General features: G+C 34.4%; 2 protein-coding genes across 6 annotated transcripts; one reads left to right on the top strand and one right to left on the bottom strand.

The window, feature by feature from the left end:
- Nucleotides 1-3528: 3528 nt before the first annotated feature.
- Nucleotides 3529-10763, bottom strand: LOC128235205 (uncharacterized). Of its 5 annotated transcripts, none has more exons than XM_052949970.1 (10): nucleotides 10061-10763; nucleotides 8895-9191; nucleotides 8352-8657; nucleotides 7929-8231; nucleotides 7169-7486; nucleotides 6616-6897; nucleotides 5827-5925; nucleotides 5570-5704; nucleotides 4608-4711; nucleotides 3529-4331 (listed from the first exon to the last, which is right to left on the bottom strand). In XM_052949970.1, exons 1-10 carry the CDS (start codon nucleotides 10413-10415, stop codon nucleotides 4155-4157), a joined length of 2376 nt encoding a protein of 791 aa, XP_052805930.1. In that variant the 5' UTR covers nucleotides 10416-10763; the 3' UTR covers nucleotides 3529-4154. The 5 variants fall into 5 exon arrangements, 4 of the variants coding, with proteins under 4 accessions (XP_052805930.1, XP_052805927.1, XP_052805928.1 ...); XM_052949967.1 differs by having other exon boundaries at nucleotides 5827-6132; XR_008261160.1 differs by having other exon boundaries at nucleotides 4305-4331; nucleotides 5102-5704; nucleotides 5827-6132.
- A 2590-nt stretch (nucleotides 10764-13353) lies between these two features.
- LOC128235367 (uncharacterized) lies at nucleotides 13354-16891 on the top strand. Its single transcript, XM_052950176.1, has 7 exons — nucleotides 13354-13437; nucleotides 13600-13929; nucleotides 14087-14395; nucleotides 14843-15136; nucleotides 15330-15461; nucleotides 15765-15859; nucleotides 16364-16891. Exons 1-7 carry the CDS (start codon nucleotides 13407-13409, stop codon nucleotides 16598-16600), a joined length of 1428 nt encoding a protein of 475 aa, XP_052806136.1. The 5' UTR covers nucleotides 13354-13406; the 3' UTR covers nucleotides 16601-16891.
- Nucleotides 16892-18778: the final 1887 nt, after the last annotated feature.

Raw genomic sequence — 18778 nt, forward strand, 5'->3', positions numbered from 1 at the left:
TGTAACGACTCTGACTCTAACCCCGCAACCTAGCGCTCAAACGACTACGTGTCTCGTCACGCGACCCAGCGCCGGAACTACCATGACTCCAAGCCCGCGAGCCTGTGTTTCAACGTCCATGACACCAACTCTGCAATCTAGCGCTCCAACGGCCACGAAACGAGTCCCATGGACCAGTGAAAAAAAAACACAACGGAGAAACAATGTCGACTTTGACAGAATAATGAAATCGAAATCGAAGGTCCATCTAGAATGAACATACTTGATAATGTGCATCCTGAACACATTCTGGGATTTAGAAGTTGTTATTTGTCATAAACAAAGAATATCGAGGGATATATGTGGATCAAGGAAGCAAACATGTAAGAATGACAGACGGAATCTGTTAAAAAACGCCATGCAGAATGTTAAACAAATGAACCAATGAGGTCGGTGTGACCCCCGTTGGGTTCTTCGTTGTCCGAGTATATTTTTTTTCTTAAATGAGGGTTTACAGTCAAATCACACAACGAACAGGTTGACGTATAACGTTTCCCGAACAACCGCTTTGTTTTTTTCTTCAAATTTGCCTGGTAATAAATTGTCCTCATTTGGAGGTCGGAGGCAGAATGTCCTTGGTTGGAGGTATTTCGTTCGCATTTTTTGGGTGTGTCAATGTCCCTGGTTGGCGGTGTTTTGTTAAAAAAATGTTTACGTATTTAAACCTCTACCCAGATAGCTTTAAGTCCGTTTAACACATTGACGTAATTATTTTTCAAAATAACACCCTGGAAAATGGTGTCCTCATTTGGATGTGAAATGTTGCGTGTCCTCAGTTGGCGGTGCTTGCAAGTATGTGTGTGTGCGTGTGTGCGTATGTGCGTGTGTGTGTGTGTGTGTGCGTGTGCGCGCGCACGCGTGTGCGTGCGTGCGTGACATTAAGGCATACAGGCATATTCTAAAGGAGCAGTTGTGCTTTGTAAGAGCATTTGTATTCAGTTGTATATGCACGCATATTTGCTTTTCATTTTTAGCCTTTTTTGATATATTCACATTGGTAAACATTGGATATACCTATTTTAAATACGATTTTGAATATTGACAATATCAAAACAATCCCTAGTTTGGAATATGCTGTTTGATTTGTATAGAAGTTTCCGGACATAGATGTCGCTCATTGACTGTTCAATACAGACAATTTCATAATTTTAAGTCACTTGAACAAAACACCTTTAACAAGATATTTGTTTGTAGAAAGATGCCTTGTTTTGTCGACATGCTATGAAGTGAAATATGAAATATCATCTGTTGTTGATATTTTGTGATATTTAGAATAACGACAATCCTAAAATCAGTTATTACAGAATTATTTTATTCCATAAGAAACTGTTTGAATCACCAATTATAATAAATCTAAACAGTGAATTGCGCCATCACCTTCAATTCCGACGTGTAAAGCCCATTTAAGAGAAAGCTGCTTTGCCCCTCAGTATTTTGTGTGGAGATATCTTTCATCGTCGTAAAAGGACCTAGTAAATGTATCGTAAATGCTGACATTTGCAGCATGCCATAAGAATTATTTATAACTGGCAGTGACCTTGATAGCCGTGATAAAGTTTATATCGTATCCACTTTTAAATTATTCATTTTCATATTCCTTTTTACAAAGTACCCAGTTTGAAAAATGTGAATACGTGACTACTTTCACTTATTTATTGTCAACAATCATATGCAAATAGGAATTTAAAAATAAAGCCGGTGTATTTTAACAAGGGTCTTTGTTGTCGAATGAGGTATCCACATAATGGTTGTTGTCTACGTTTCTGTTTGAACGTACTCGGTTTTATTTCATTGGAAAAGGCAGAGGTTTGTTTAAGTGTTCAGAGCCAGGTATATATTCTTTATATGTTTATCCCCTTTAAAGGTAAGCTATGCATTATAAAATAAATATAATAAACATACTCTGGATGTTATTTAGGTGATGTCATTCTTAATATGGTCGAGACAATTTTCGTATCAAATAAATGATAGATTGCACAATAATAAACAATGCTAAGACAATAACACACAATAACACATGTATAAGCTCTTTGCTTTCAAGACGTATGAAGACAACAAATTCAATGTTACGAGTTCGATCAGCAGATTGATTGGCATTGTGCACATTTCAACTATTGTCGCTCTCGCTATCTCCAGTTTTTCTTTGTCATGATCTTAGCTTATGACCAGCATGAACTTCTTAACAGTAGAAATCAAATAAAGTCTCGAAGTCAACGATAAACCTGAGGCTATATATAAGTAGTAATGAATAAAACATTGACCAGGCGCAACGAGCAATTACAAATAATTCAACTGGAGCTCCGACTAGTTGGAATAGATGCCCTTTGCTATGAGACAGAAATTATTTATATTGTGACAAAAACAAAATTGAATTTACTTACTTCGATCAAATATGATGATTCTTTTTTTGATAAAAGGTAATTCTACAAGTACCCAGTTACAAGTGAAAGTCAATAATTTCCAGTGAATTGAATTACAATGGATGCAGGGTTGGTAGTTGCTTCTGCAAAAAGCTAACATATTCTGCTAATGTATTTCATTCTGGATAGTTAGGGTTCTGTTTTTTCCATCTATATTAAGCATAATATAATTCCGTTTTCCAAAACACAGTTTAATTGCTATTATTGTCAATTGGAAATCTTGAATTATTTCATGCTTGCAATCAGAATGCTCTTTCCCACAATTTGCAGGACACTGTATTCCTCTTCATTTTAAATGATGTATTCTTTGTCTTTTGCGAAATCAATGCCTAAAACTCCTGTAATTTACGCTTTCATGATCTCACGAACTTTGCTGTCGACATCGTCCTTTCAATTGCCTTGTTTTGATATAATTTTAACAGATACATGTCGACAAACTACAGCAGAATTGTACTCGTTGATTAACTGAACCTGTGATCTTTGAAATGAATAACGCTAAAATATGAATTGCATACGCATATCTGTCACTTTTATGTCATATTGATTTATCCAGAGTTTTACTCTATATCGTCTTTAAATGCTTTTGAAATCAAAAACAACTGGTTCTTTACATGACTAATGTACTTTCAACCAATGTAACATTTCCGTTGATGAAGTTAAATTTGGGATATGGCGATGATAAAAAAATGTTAACTATACTGTATATATACCGACCACAATCATTGACAAAATGTATTGCAATCAGACTGCAATTGAGAGCTAATCTTGACCGTTGACCTAGTAACTATAACCGTATTATAGTGTGCATTTGTTGGCGTAAATAGTGTGTGTGTGTTTCTCAATACAATTGTGAATCAAATGTTATAATTAAGCAAATGGACGTGGTAAATATTTAACTCGGGTCGTTGTGTCCCTGAGCTTGATTCAATACATATCACATGACCACACGTCTTTTGATATCTTGTTGGTATAGGCTAGACTTTGTCCACATTGGGTTTCATTCAGCTCGCAATGGCAACTATATCTCCACATTATCAATAACAAAAATGAATGATTTTAAGTAAATTTTATTTTGTGCACAGATGTGCTTAAATGACCAGTATGACACAAAATTATATACAACAAATAACATCATGATAATCAAAAAAGAAGTAAAATAAAACTCATAGCAACTATAATAGAACAGGGTAACAGCCATAGACTCTATGTTGATAGTTGGACTTCTGGATCAGGCAATCCGATTACTCACACTATAAAAATACAATAGTAACAAAAACAACAAGCACAACGGTCAAACATAATGTATTGAAGTTTTGTATAAAGCTTAACCTTGCTCAACCTCATAAGACCATCCACGGTATGTACACACACGCACACACACAAACACACACATATATAATATATAAAAGTTTCCATTGAATAATGACTAAATAATGACTGAAAAATCAAAATATCGTTTATATTCAAAATCTTCCAAGGTGCAATACAACAATACCTATATTTCCGGCTAATATCAATCATCTACGAAACTATGCACTCATATGATAAATAAATTAAAAAAGATATGACAATTGTACAAAAGGGAGGAAACAAATAACAATAAACGCCTTGAAACAGTTAGCGTAACTGAAATGATCATAGGATTTTCGAACAATACAAATCTGACTACATAGTAAAAACGACTCTCACGTAGTTTTATAAAGCGTGAATATAATTTGCATCCGGCGCGTTTGTCTGACTGTCGCTGTGGTCGGATGTAGTGTCCACATAGTCATAGTGGCTTACATTTTCATTTGAGAGGACTTTGTTTCCTTCCATATCCAAATGTTGAGGTGCGTTTGTGACCTGGATAGCATTTGTTGACACTCCTCTCTTCAAAAACATATATTTTAATATATTATAAGTATAATAAACATTACAGGATTAAAAAAACAATTATTTTTCTGTCATTTCAGAAATAAAATTTTACTGAGATTTTTTGTTATAATATCAATTATGGACGGAAGAAACAGATGGTTTAAACCGGCTTTTAATAACTTAATCTTTCACGCATTTCAACATCGACATACATTTGAATCAGTACTCTCAGGAGAAACAGCATACGGTTCTTAGTCTACAGTTCAAGGTTATAATTTAAAGACATCTTACCAGATTGTGAAGCGCAGTTGTCTCAACATTAGACACCGTATCATACACATGTGTACATCGCTCTCTAACTGCAGTTTTCCTTCGGCGTAGAAGCGTTGCATAAACTGTGCCAAAGACGTAAATGCTTTTATCATTCATGTAATAACACATTTCTTGACATTTAAAACAAGATATTATGTATTTAAAGTCCGAAGGATACGAGGATATTTTAAAATGCCATTGCACTCATGTGATTATCAACAATTTATGCATTTTACCTTAAAATTTTTAAAGCGAAATTACCGATGTAACAAAAAATCAAGTATGGCATTATAACCTTTGTAAATACTCCAGCTGATTGCTCCATATGAACTCATGATCGATCCGAGGTTCATTGATAAAAAATGACGTCAGATTCATGTAAGGGGAGTGTTGTTTTGTGCAGCTTAATTTCATTCTGTGTACCACTTAAAAACATAACAGTTTATTTTTGGCTTCTAAGCATGTTTCCTTACCTTCCATTGTATTATCCAGTTTGTGGCATTGGTTTATACAATGTCTTTTAAAGAAGTTTCCCCTCCCTTCTGATTTTCCTGACATGTATATTCAAACTCACTATAATTTCTGAAACTTCTTTTATGTTTTTTCGTATACAGAGTCAATTTGTGCTGATCTTAGCAGTGATCTATACCTAGATATACAAACATGATCAACACCTCACAATTCTCAAAGCTGACTTTTGATAACAAATAAAATGCGTTCTGTAACAGATGAATAAAAATGAGTCTTCCTAAAGTAAAAACATTGTCAAAGGGCAACACGCGATGACAAATAGCTCTTCTTGAGTTCTGATAAAGACAAATAGATGGTGTTTTTATTATTAAAAATAATTCGAAACAAGGATCAAGAAAACTAAAATACGTATCGATCAAAAAATCTTGATATGAATGTTTTATTTCCAATTAAAGTATTTACAAAATTACCATGAGGTTTACATCGCCTAAAGAGAAGTAAGGTTAACGTTAGAACAAGTAGACATAAAAGTGTTCCAGCTACGGCGTAGATGACCGACATAAACCACTTTTGGGTTAGAACTGGTGCAGAGTTGTTAGTTGAATCTGCAATTTGATAACATTTACCATATTTCAGTTTGCTTATTATAATTTGTAGCTATATTGTTGCTTTGATTTGTTTATAATAATTGCATTTCGCATATTCAAAATTATGAACACTAACGTACCTTGAACAGCTTGAAAGGAAATTGTGTATGTTTCATTGTTTGAATATGAAGACTCGTTCCCACAATTTACAGAACACTGTATCCTTTTCCCGTCCACATCTTTAGTAATGAAATAGAGAGCATTTGAAACACTTGTATAGCCGGAGCCACTGTTCTTTGTCCATTGTGAGGTCGATATAGGGTCAAGTAAGACGGAGTTGCTGCTCCATGCAATTGCACATGGCATGCATTTTCCGCTGGTGTTGCAGGTTAAGTTAAGTATATTAGGAATGCTTTGTTTTACAATAGTTGCCTCCATAAATAGGTCTGAAACAGTGGATGTTCAACGCAAAAATAAACAAAATAGATCTATGAAATGAAGTGGAAATATTTTGGATTTTTTTGTAGAAATACATTTTTAACACAGAAATATTTCATTTAAATCATGTTATCTGCGGATCGTATTGACATCGTTAAACATCCCATTAATATTTTATCAATTCGAAGAGAATTTTAGTTCTCTATTGTTTTGTATTTTGAAATAATGAAAATAACTTTGAAATCACAATGGCCGGAGCTTAATATTTTGATGTTATCATCCCAATCGAAAAATTATTCTATCCCCAATAAACTTTCAGTTTAAAATTAGAGTCAAAATTATAGTTGAAAGCAGAAAATACAGAATAAGGGTTTGGATGTACAGATAAAAGGTTCGTGTGATCTTACCCAATACAGTATACTTACTGAAGCATAGTAGCCCCATTTATTTAAAATATCATTTGAAACTGTGTTTGAAATGCTAATACTAACCCTCTGTCATTGAGCTTGAAACTGTCAAGGAATGTTTCAAAAGGTCCACTGATGTCCAAGCGTAGCAAATGTATGTGTTTAAACCATCTCCCGTATAATCCAGCGTTAAAAGGCATTCCTCTATTTGTGTACAAATCCTTAGCACAGTGGTATTTGCATCTTCCCATCTAAGCGTCCATTGTCCATTAGCATTACTGTCATCCACAAGACAGTTTACGGTCACTCTAGTATTTGGGCATAATTGAACAGGTGATGTCATGTTCAAATACAGAGTCGGACCACCTGAAATATACAACAGTACAAATTGTTGAAGAATTAGCAAAGTAAACCGAACGCACAGTTAAGTTAAGAGAAAATGATAGTTATTATTCATTTTAAGATGAATTGAATTTAACTCTTGTTACAAGTTGGTAAAACGCATTGTATAAAAGCTATGATAATAGTTCATTCCATAAGGTGGATCGTTTTAGAGAAGAAAGTAAATGGAAAAAGCAGTCACGGTTGGAAAAAGAAAGTTTGAAAAATCGCCAAATAAATAAGATAGATTACGTACCTGAGGAAGATACTGTGTAGTTTGTAGTCAAATGTGATTGAAAATGATCGCATCTTATTGAACAAGTAATAGTTCCCCCAGCCATGTATTTAGAAACACTGTAAAGCACGTTCGATACAGCACTATATCTCCCATTGTCTCCATTCGTCCAATTGTTACTCTGAATGTATCTCAAATTACTGTTGTCGCTTGACCATTCAATTGTGCAAGGCGGATTTGATTCATTCGTTTCACAAGAAATATTTAGGACACTGATAAAATAAGTGTTGTTGTATTTTGGTATTTTGTTAATGGTCAGAGAAATGTTCGAGGGTGGGACTGAAATAAGGAAAAAAGAAAAATAAATGTCTTGAACTTGAATTGGATAATATGAATGTATTTTATATTCTATCATACAGTTTATAAAAGTGTGAAACTCATTTATTTTTTATTGATTTGCCGTTTATCATTAAAATTGCCTTTGGTAGCACATTTTGTGAACATAATATTAAATGGTACAATGGCTTTCTTTAAATATCAAACATTAAAAAGGTACCATCCTTTTTAAACGGATTAGTCTTCATAAATATTCAACATGATAATACAATGTTTATTCATTCGGCAGTAGGTGCGTTTTTATAACTTTAATAACATCCTTACAAATTATTAAATTCCATAAAACGAGTATACAACAAAGGTAAGTATAACTGAATGCCAACAACTGCTAACATTTAAATTATCTATTTCAATTCAAAGTCGAACTAACACAGATAAAACTTACATTTCATACTGATGTTTTTGCATACTGAGATATCATTAAAACCAAACTCGTATTTGCTCTTTCTGGTGCAGCACATCTCTTTTCCATTCCACGCTATGTTAGCCTTTGTCACTCTTGCTGAGCTTGTAAAAGTATAAGAAGATCCTTGGAAAGAATCAGTTTGTAGAACATCATCTAGCAAGACTGTGCCAATGTGCATTTCTATTGCCGGAGCTGGGATAGCATTGCGAACTGCACAAGATGCTGTTGAATTTTCTCCATCAAGGAATTCTGGAACTGTTAGGATGGGCGGGCTACCTTGCTCTGGATTCGAAAGACATTGATTTAATAATATTCAATATTATACACGATATAATAAAATAGGTTTCATCTCCACAAAACACCTAATAAGAGCTTGTCATTAAGTAACCCATATTTGCTTACCCACGTTACATAGAATTCCATGCACTTCGTAAGATGTTTCAAGGACTGCATATGAAACCTGACATGTCACATTCTGTCTTGACAGTCCAGCCATTTGTTGATTAGCGTAACGGAATCTGTACAATCCGTTGTTTATTTCAGTTTCACCAAAAACAAATGAATCCTGGCCCAGTGAAAGTATGACCTGTACGGGTTTTGTTCCATTATCAGTTATGCAATACATGTCGGAGCCTCCATACACATAAATGCATTGTGTTGTATTAAAGTCATTGGACTTTGGACCGAGTACAGGGTAACTAGGTTGCTCTTGAAAAGAAGGAAACACATTTAAATCACTTTGTATATTAAATCGTCCTTAAAAATACAGATTAAAAAGTATTTTACATTGCTGCTTGTGCAACGGTTATCAGAATCGTACTAGATTCTTCATACAATTAATTGAATCGTGATTTTATTCAAGCAGACGTTACTAATCGCATATAAATTTATACGTGTATGAACAATAAATATGGTATAATGCATGCAGAAGTACAATTAAGGAACCTAAAAAATGAAGCTGCACAGATTCTGTGTTGTCGACTGAATTGCACTCTAGATTATATGTTCCCTCGTCTCCTTCATCAAAGTTGAATATCGTTAATGTAAAAAGATATACAGAACTGATTTTCTCTTCGTAAAAACCTTCTCGTAATTGTATATCTTGTTTATTCTTCTGCCACGTACGTCTAGTGAATGTTTGACGCTTTATAGAGTCATCAGACGGAAAATATCCCAATATAACGTCTGCACCGCGAACGACAGGGCTTAGAAGCATGAGAGCACCACATTGACCAACAATATCTGTAAATTATAACTTATTGATCAACAAAACAAAACAGCAAAATCATATTTTAGTTGTGTCAGTACATTGTTCGCACCCTCAAAATGACTTAGTAGAGTGGAAACAACTTAGTAGAAATTGCCAGATATTAAGCAATGGATATTATAAAATAATCCAACAAAAATCAAAGTTAATTGATATAAACTGATTGACTAGACTGAGAAATATTTTGTTCGCAATTTGAGGTGTTATCTTTTATTCATCTTTCAATAGAGACTATGATATAGTATATAGCGTTTGATAAAAACGGGCCTTTGAAGCAAGTAAATATACAAAATAAATTACACGGAGAGCCCCAGCAGCAAGTAATATACTATGATTGTGTAAAGAGGAATTGAATAATTAAGTCCAAATAATAAAACAAACATGAAAAACAAGGAACACATACAATACAATATTTTTATTAACACAACAAAATAATATTTTAGTTGTATTTGATCATTGCTCGTACTCACAAATGAAATTAAGCAAACAAATTTAGTAGTAATTGCCATTTATTTAACAATGAACATTATTAATTATTCCTACTAAAAATGTACCTAATTTAATTGATTTTTTTTACTAGACTGATATTTTTTTATTTTATTCATCGTCCAAAAGAGACGATGATATAATCTATAGCGATTATTAATAACGGGCTTATGAAACAGTTTAAAGTACGCATTAGCTTACATCGACATGTCCAGAAGCAACAAACTTCCATGATTGTGTAAGGATGCTTTAATGAAAAACACACCAAATGACAACAAATATAAAACACAAGTCAACAAATACAATGATATAAAATAAACATTAAAGTTACCGCATTGAAACGGTCTGTGATACATACCTTTCATATTTAGAGATATCATTCGTGTTTTAATTGTTGTGTTTGTTGAACATCTGGCAAAGAAAACAGAATTGTTGTATTCAATTGAGGGCGTCAATTTTAAAAAGAACGATCCTTTTTCCAAATATCTGGAAATATTTGTCCCCTTTATTGTACGGAATGCTTTTCCCTTTTCCATCAAGTATCTCCATTCTACGTCACACCCCCAAGGATAGTGTGGAGTCGCTTTCAATGTTACCTCCCTGTTCACAAAAGCTGGTCCTTCCACTGATATTGATCCATACTGGTTACTGGCAGCATAAACGTGGCCAAAAAGTGCTGGAATCGCGGTAACAATCCACATACACATACACATCTTACCCTAAATAATGATATCTGACAAGCTATCAATCACTTATATTACCTTCAACATCTGCTATTTTTATTCTAAAACACATCCATACGGTTTGAACAGATCATCCATTTTTGAAGTACACGACAACTACAGAAATTCAACATTCAAACAGCGTTAGAAAAACGGATACTCCTACCGGAATCAAATACGAGAGTATACAGGCACCACTTGACACTAACACATAGGTAGTACAATGTACAAAGTACATTAATACGCAACGGTAGCAGACATGAGTTAGTAGCTAGATCTATATTACGGAAAACGGTGTTATCGCTCGTTCATTAAACAATAACAGTCCGAAGCCGCCATTCTTTGAAAATAATTATGAATGGTGTATGTAACCACACAATGCATTAATAATAAATGTCCGCTTGTAATTTAGAATCATATTTCGCCTACAATTTCACTTATTTTCCGGTTACACTAGACCGACAGCAGTTATAAACAAACAAACTTCATTTCCTATTACCAACCCTTTGCGCACATTGTATGGAAAACCGCCTCCTTATGGTGATACATAGAGGCCTTCTACAAGCAAAGCCAGATTCGAACTGAAAAGTGGCTGTGAAAATTGTAGGCGTTGTACTGTTTGTCGCTTATAGGTTAGCTGAGGTTGATCTACATTTGGAGGTTGATTGACCGCTTACATTAACGACATACGGCTTGAAGTTTGTGCAGTATTAGTTATATCGAAAATGTACACGATACCTACTGAGCGTTATGTTTATAAATTAGTTTCGCTCACACAATAACCATTGTTATGAAAATAAAACAGCTTAACACTGTTGAAATATCAAATATGCAGAAATGTACAGAAAAACATAGATGTACTACTTTTATTAAAACATTTGTTAATTTTGAATCGATATGTCATGCCAAAGAAATAAAAATACCATAACAGATGTATACTAGAATTTTTTTTACCAAGCCCATGTATTTGCTGTCACCAAAAAGTATTTTGGCACTCGCATTTTCGAAGATATTTGTTATTCAAATATTCATAATGCTATGCTTCAAACAATCATAACAACTCGTTAATACTATTCAAACACTCTAGGCAGGTACATCGTTTGGAAAAACTCATACGTCTGCAAAAAAATAACTTATAACCTAGCGAAGTCCCATGAAACTAGCACTAGTTTATTAGAGGTCAATAGGCAATGACGCATACATTTTGAATTCCTTGCTTAAGCCATAAAATACTAAAAATAATAATGTGAATCCTGATGAACCTCAAAATTTGCCTTTTTATAGTCATATATGTATTTTCTCTCAATTGTATTTAATCTTATTAATTGTTTAATTAGGTGTTAATTTGTTGAAAGGAAATTGACAAAATACTAATGATTAAAGGAAAATAATACCCCGCGCATGTCGGAAAACAGCTCATTCAGCTTATGTTTCTAGTTAACATATACCCAACTTGTTGTTGTTGGTGATGTTGTTTTTATTTGTTTTGTTGTTGTTGGTAATAATAGTTATCAGGATCAATAATGAACAGAAGAAATACATAAGCCCTAACGTCGCTTCAGTAATTAATATGTTTACAAAAAGACCTAGTTATTGATCAATTTAAATATATATACTTATCTAATTATGAATAAGGTTAAATCGATGAACGACGCATGTTAATCAAACGTGGCGACCATACAAAATTTTATCGTCTAAGTTTGTATTTATAAGACCTTGATCCTTATTCCTTTCAACCCGATCTTTGTTTGTTGTAAGCTAAGTGACTTGGCTGTAGTTTCCATTTTGTATCATTTACCACTCAAAAGGCTCAACGGCTTTCTCTTCGTGTATTTCCATCAACTATTGATGCATGACAATATAAAATTTAGGCGATCCGTATTTAATATAAACTATAGTTATGTTAGAACGATTGTTAACCTACGTTTAGTCCCTTTCGTTGGTACGACGTTCCACGAGCATGTGTTTTTGTATTCTTGGGGAATATAGAAAAACTCGCAGAAAGCGAGGGTGTACGGCTTGCTGACCACAAATCAAACTTGCATATGCCTGAGCCAGAAAGTAAACCCAATGTGTTTTGTTAAGAAGCAAGTGTGGTTACCATTGTTCTTACTATGCAACCTGAGCAAATCGTGCAAAAGTGTTGTCTTCAATTCAACGTGTCTTTCAACAAGACCATGTTTGTACATACGAGTGCATCCTTTTAGGATACTATTGTTTGCGTGGTTATGATTGTTCGATCTCTTCAGTGTGGCCATTTTGCAAAGCATTGTATTACAAAAATATATAACTAAATAAACAAGCAAATATACCAATACATGCTTATAAGCGCCTAAACAGCTCCCAAACAAATACACAAAGACAAAAATCTTATCTGATTAATGGATTCATGAAAAGCAATAAATACCAACAGCTCACCATGTCAATGTATGTAGGCTATGTTTTAAAGCATCCAATTTTCATTCTAAAGACATTTGACTTTAATAAATTTCTTTTGTTTCTATTTGACATATCTAGACCCTTTTAGCTAGAAAATATTACTTTCATCATTTAATTCAGTCAAAAATGTTAAGAAACCATGACCAGAACATGTGTATCTAGTAGCATACGGATCTTTGATATTTACATGTACTTTTATGTAGCTATGAAGGGACATCGACTAAATAACAACATAGTGAACTTCGTACGGGACACCACCATGACAAATATAATAATAAACAATCATAAGACACTTTACAATTGCAAAGAATTTTCTAAACAATTAAGAATAGAAACCACAACACAAGAAAGGATTTCCTCCCTATCCTGAATCAGTATTGACAGGTCCTTAACAATTGTTGTCTGTTTTATAACAATATGCCCATTCAGTGCATGGTCCAATGTCTAAGAATATGCCCCAAATATCTCTGAGCATATACATTTCCTCTTATATTTCAGTTCGGTATATCTTACGCATTACCTCTGTTTAAAGAAAGCCTTACGATGCAATTCCTCATGGTGTTTTTCTATTTAGGTATGTTTTAGTTAGTATTTTAGGTGATGTATTTCAGAATATACAAAATAATAAATAATAAACTATAAACTATAAAATTGTCGATTGTCTTTGTTTCATAAAAAGATGGACAAGTACATTATGAATAGTATAAAAGTGTTAGATTCGTTTTATGAATTTTAGTGCTGAACCGCAACGCCCTTTGCTATTCCAAGAAAAATAGGTATGGAACAATTACATTGATCAAGCCATCGTATGTGAACAGACCGGTGACGCTGAAGATGGAGCCACGTGATGAGTGGATGGGTGGCGTTGTATGGAAATACCTTCAACCAGGATCAGCTAAGTTTAGGGTTGCTAACAGTCAAAAAGACAGTATTCAGTTCTCAGAAAATGGATCATACTATTTTACCCTTATTAATGCAAAGGATGTTTACAATAACACGGACTTTTACGCCGAATGTGCCCACAACCCATCATTAAATTCCCAAATAATCAAGCTGGTTTTAGAAGGTATGCATTTGTATGAATATAAATATGATATCCTTGGTCATTGATAAGAAACTTTAATAACTGAACCCTCAAATCGATTTAATGTCATGTTTTGAAATTGCATTTGAATCAGTAGTTCATTTCCCTGTAGGCTATCAACTATATTTGGTATTTTCAGTTCCTCAAAATTCTGTCATTGTTGGGCCTCAGTTTGGAGACTTTTTCAAGACAACATGTGTTTACGCTGATACTGGAATCGACGTATTCTGCAAGACAAATTTTGGAATAAAGCCTCTTAATGTTTCATTTAAAGTAGGAGGACAAATATTACCACTTGTGGTGGAAGGAAAACAGCCAGACATGCACAAATTAGACCACACCTCTTTCCGACTTAAGAAAGACATGGTTGGCAGCAATTTAACATGTACAGCTTTATACAGCGCTAATGAGGATCCAGTGGAGTTTACAGCCCGCCTGTGCTTTGTAGGTAAGGGTCTCTCTTAAACGTTTACCTAAAATCTACCCATGTAACATTACCATGTATTTCATTCGACGTTAATCACGAAAACATGGCACGCTTTTATTAGAACACTGCCTTCAGTCCAATGTTATTAAATACTTCTGTTTCAATAAACTTTCAATTCTTGTCCATAGATTATGGTGTTGCGTGTGCATAGTTTATCGACAGTCCCTTTTGACATCTAGCATTTGTAATAAGTAATAATTTATTTCTTTGTAAAAATAGTTAGTTGGCTGCCCATTTAGATTTTTCAAATACAACGTTTAATTAAATTTGTCAGAGTAATGCATAAAAACGTTAAAATTAATTGATATTGCGATATTTTTATCATTGGTTCATACATGTGTTGGCGCGATGGTCCCGACGTATAACTAACACTTTATAGTTATCTGATATTGTACGATATGCTTGAAGAGTTTGGAACGGGTCCAACATTAAAAGAGCCAAGCTGTTTCTATGGCGATCGCTCAACTGCAACTTGTGAAGTAAATGATGCTCTTCCAGTTCCAATGATTGAAATTCGTTTAAATGAAAAAAAGTTAAAAGTGCAACAACATGATGAATACGATCGCTTCAAAAACACCTTCTCCAGCAAAACAACTTTTATAACTGTTGATAAGGAATGGAATGGAACAGAAATGTGTTGCACATCAAAGATTGGAAACAACATGAATGGGAGATCTATTTGCAAGCCAATACTCATGAGCTGTACGTATTTACTTTACTATATGACCATACTACTACATATGAGTAAATGTTCTTAAAGTACTCAAGTTATGTCTTTATTTAATTCGTAAAAACCCTAAGTGATAAATATAAAACTAAACATATACATCTACCATTGAATAGAATAAATGTGTTGTTGCGTAATCAAATAACAAGAAAACATTTGTTATTTCAGGTACCCAGGAAAACGCTGAAATATCACCATTCGGTCGCTTTTGGCTCACCATTATCTGTGGTAGTTTGGCATTTATTGGTATACTAGCAATAGCTCTTGTTTGCTGTTTACGGAAGAGACGTCAACAAAACGGTAATATATAGCAAAAGCGTATTATTTTACCTTCAACGTAAGTGTTTCTTTAAATATGTATACATTCTTTCGTAAGCGCGAAACATGAAACAAGAATCGTCTTGATGGTTGCTGATCAGTTACACTTAGGCTTAAACCATTATCGTTTGTGTGTTTTACAATTATTTAAAACGTCTTTGACATGAATATGAGTCTAGGACAATTTCAATGAACAGACTCGTTGTAAGGTATAATATATACACATATAATCCAATATAATTTTGCGATGCGAATACCATAACCTTTATTTCTTTATTGTTACAGTTTACCAGACGTGCGCCAAAGGAATCACAATGTCATCTATGACCGAATATAAGACAGTGTATTCAACAATAGATACTATAGACACCGCAGATAAAGTATGCGGATAAATTAAAGATACTTGATCAAACTAAAATCTATATGGCACAGACGTATGTGAGTTTGATCACCAAGCTTAACAAGTGGTTTTCTTCCGGATGTTCCGGATTTTCTCCCCAAAAAATAAGACCACACTCTTGTGCAACATCGTACCAACGAGAATGACTTTGCAAATTGACCTAGTTATTATATGTTTTAAATTAGTTGTAAGCAAAATATAAATGACAATCGTGCAGGAAATTAAATAGACTTTTATTTGAATTTGAGTTTCTTCTTTTCGTAATATGTCAGGTATTTTAATTGATAAAACATTCGAACAAGGAAAGTAATTTTTCACAAAGTCTCCTTTTCAACTATTATTTATTGATCCCATCAAAACGTTTTCAGTTGAAATGAATGAATAATGTTGATGATATGTACATAAGTTTCCCTATAAAAATGTTAATATGCTTGCTGTGTGGTGCATTATTCTATGTTTAATTTCTATATGAATTGTATTGCAGAGAACCGGGATTTTCAGCAGACAGACGAGTCCATGTACACAATCAACAGATTATATGACACCAATCTCAAGAACAGACAGAAGTGGGCCAATCAGGCTGACTAAGTTGAGAAACATCGACAGCGAACACGTTATTTCAAAAGATGAGCAACATTCTTACGAAGTCCCTCTACAAGATACGGGCAATGATGCAGAAGTACCAATGGCGGACATAGGTTACATTGATATGTCAGGATGAAGACAATAGATAAAAGTTATATTAGTGTATAGTACAGGAGTGCAAATTCTTATAAAAAGAATGACAAAAGAAATCTAAAGACAAGAAACATGCTTTTAAATTCGGTTGGCAATATGTGCTGCGGTGACTCTTATCGAATGAATAATATAAATAGTGATATTGATGTTCTCCCAAGTTATGTTTGTTTTTTGACTCCTATGATTTTTGTTAGTGTCCAATTCCTGTTTATAGATGGATACAAAGTCTAAAGACAAGCAACAAGCATTTGCTTACGTTTGACAATATGATGAGGTAACTTGACAATATGATGAGGTAACTCTTAACGAACGAATAAACAAAGAGTTTATCATTGATGTTTGATTTGTGTTTCTGTTCTGACTCATACTTATGTGTATATTACTTGTGATTACGTTATCGGACGGTTTGAGTGTTATTCAAGTAGAGAAATAAAGCGGGCGCTTGTGTTATAGCTGTCCACATAGTCGCCTGCTGGAGCAAGCACTAGGCGTATGTGTCGCGCCACGCCGGACGAAAAAACGAAACAAACTTTAATAGCTAAACTCTCAAAGACATCACGTAAATATATCCGATCTATCAGTCTTATTGTTTTAATTAAATAAACACGTTTTGTTTTGACAGTGTATCTAAACATCTTAAATTAACAGAAACATGCACTAGCTAGACAAGTTTTGTATATATTATTTGCATTATGCGAAATAAAGTAAACTGAGACCAATTCAGTATTTCGTTTTATTATTGTCCCGCTAATACGGGAGTTTACGGTGTAATTACATTATACATAGAATATAATGCAATGCGTTAATAACATGATAAAATGGTGGCTTGTAAGTGACACAAAATCTCGCTGGCGGTCAACCTGTTGTATATGGTATCGTTAATTAACATGTATAAGAAATAGCGTCTTGGCAGAATTCACAATACAAGTTTATACCGAAGCTAGCACTGCTAATTCCAACTTGTCTGAACCATTTACCAGAGCTACGAGCTCCAACGTTACATAAGACCCGTGCTGATCACTACAACCAGTAACCCAACCCTGACACATGGTAAACTATCGGGAATACACGATGCAAGATTGGTAAGCCACTTCAATCCGACCCCTGCCTGCCGTTATTAATAACGTCATTAGTATGACACAATAAAAATAAGTGGACTGTAACCTATAGCCCAGTGTAGAGTACAAAAAAGTTGGAACTACCTAAACACTGGGAGTGGCCAACATTCCAATGAGTATCGGTATATAAAAGCATTGCGTATTAAATTATTAAGTCTCATTATTATTTTAGTGTCGAGTGTCAAAACCGCCGATCGAAATTGACGCCACAATAAGTCTAATGATGTAAAATTTATACTACAACAATTCTGACGGTTATATATATCAACTTATTGTTGACTACAGTTACTATTTACTAAATATGCTTGCGTAGCATATCTTCTAACGCGTTATGTTAAACTTCAAGCCCGATCGCAAAGAGGTGTACCCCGTCAGGTGCATGGAAGCCCGGAACACTAGGATCAATGTCAATATTAAGCACGTCGCTTTTCCCATTAGCCCTGATCCAACTATTACCCTCTCTATTCAAACGCCTTTTTATGGATTGTAATGCCTTTCTTTGGAAATCAGGAGTAGCCATTTCCGGTCTAAGATATGAACCCAAATAATGGTACAATCTGCAAAATCCGACCGGTAACGGAGAGCATTGGCGATTTGGTTGGCGATAGCCCCACAAGGGATTGGCCGACCGATATTGCCCCCCTCCAAGTGAATGATTATGATCTTAGGCGGGGATCAAAGCAGGACCTGCGATTCTACTGTTCTTTTCAGACCTGCCCGAGTAAGGCCGCCAAATCCCCACCAAGCGATCGACGCAGGTAATCCCAAGTTTGGCGGTCCCTTCGCAATTACTCTTTCACCAGCTCGACGCGGTTTACAACCACCCAGGGCCAAGATGTCTGTAAATTAATTGGTCATATAAACGTTGAAATAATTCCCAAATTCAAACATATTTCACTGCCCATGCTCTTATATTACCTTACCCTGCATGAATTACGCTTATTGTCGAATACATCTTTTGCATGTGTCTGAAGTCCAACGCCCCATTTTCATAATTATCTCATCGGGTACTCCCTTGATCGCAATCTCTGTAGCCCTGCTTA

This window comes from Mya arenaria, chromosome 5 (assembly GCF_026914265.1).
Source record: "Mya arenaria isolate MELC-2E11 chromosome 5, ASM2691426v1".
Classification (NCBI taxonomy): Eukaryota; Metazoa; Mollusca; class Bivalvia; order Myida; family Myidae; genus Mya; species Mya arenaria.

Excerpts from the sequence above, each read along its gene's own strand:
- LOC128235205 (XM_052949967.1), bottom strand. The coding sequence starts at position 10,415 with ATGTGTATGTGTATGTGGATTGTTACCGCGATTCCAGCACTTTTTGGC. Across the intron at positions 7,487-7,928 it reads CAAAAACATCAGTATGAAAT|TCCCACCCTCGAACATTTCT; the intron begins GTAAGTTTTATC and ends TCCTTATTTCAG. Across the intron at positions 6,133-6,615 it reads TTCAAGCTCAATGACAGAGG|ACCTATTTATGGAGGCAACT; the intron begins GTTAGTATTAGC and ends CCACTGTTTCAG.
- LOC128235367 (XM_052950176.1), top strand. The coding sequence starts at position 13,407 with ATGCAATTCCTCATGGTGTTTTTCTATTTAG. Across the intron at positions 13,930-14,086 it reads AATCAAGCTGGTTTTAGAAG|TTCCTCAAAATTCTGTCATT; the intron begins GTATGCATTTGT and ends TGGTATTTTCAG. Across the intron at positions 15,860-16,363 it reads CTATAGACACCGCAGATAAA|AGAACCGGGATTTTCAGCAG; the intron begins GTATGCGGATAA and ends ATTGTATTGCAG.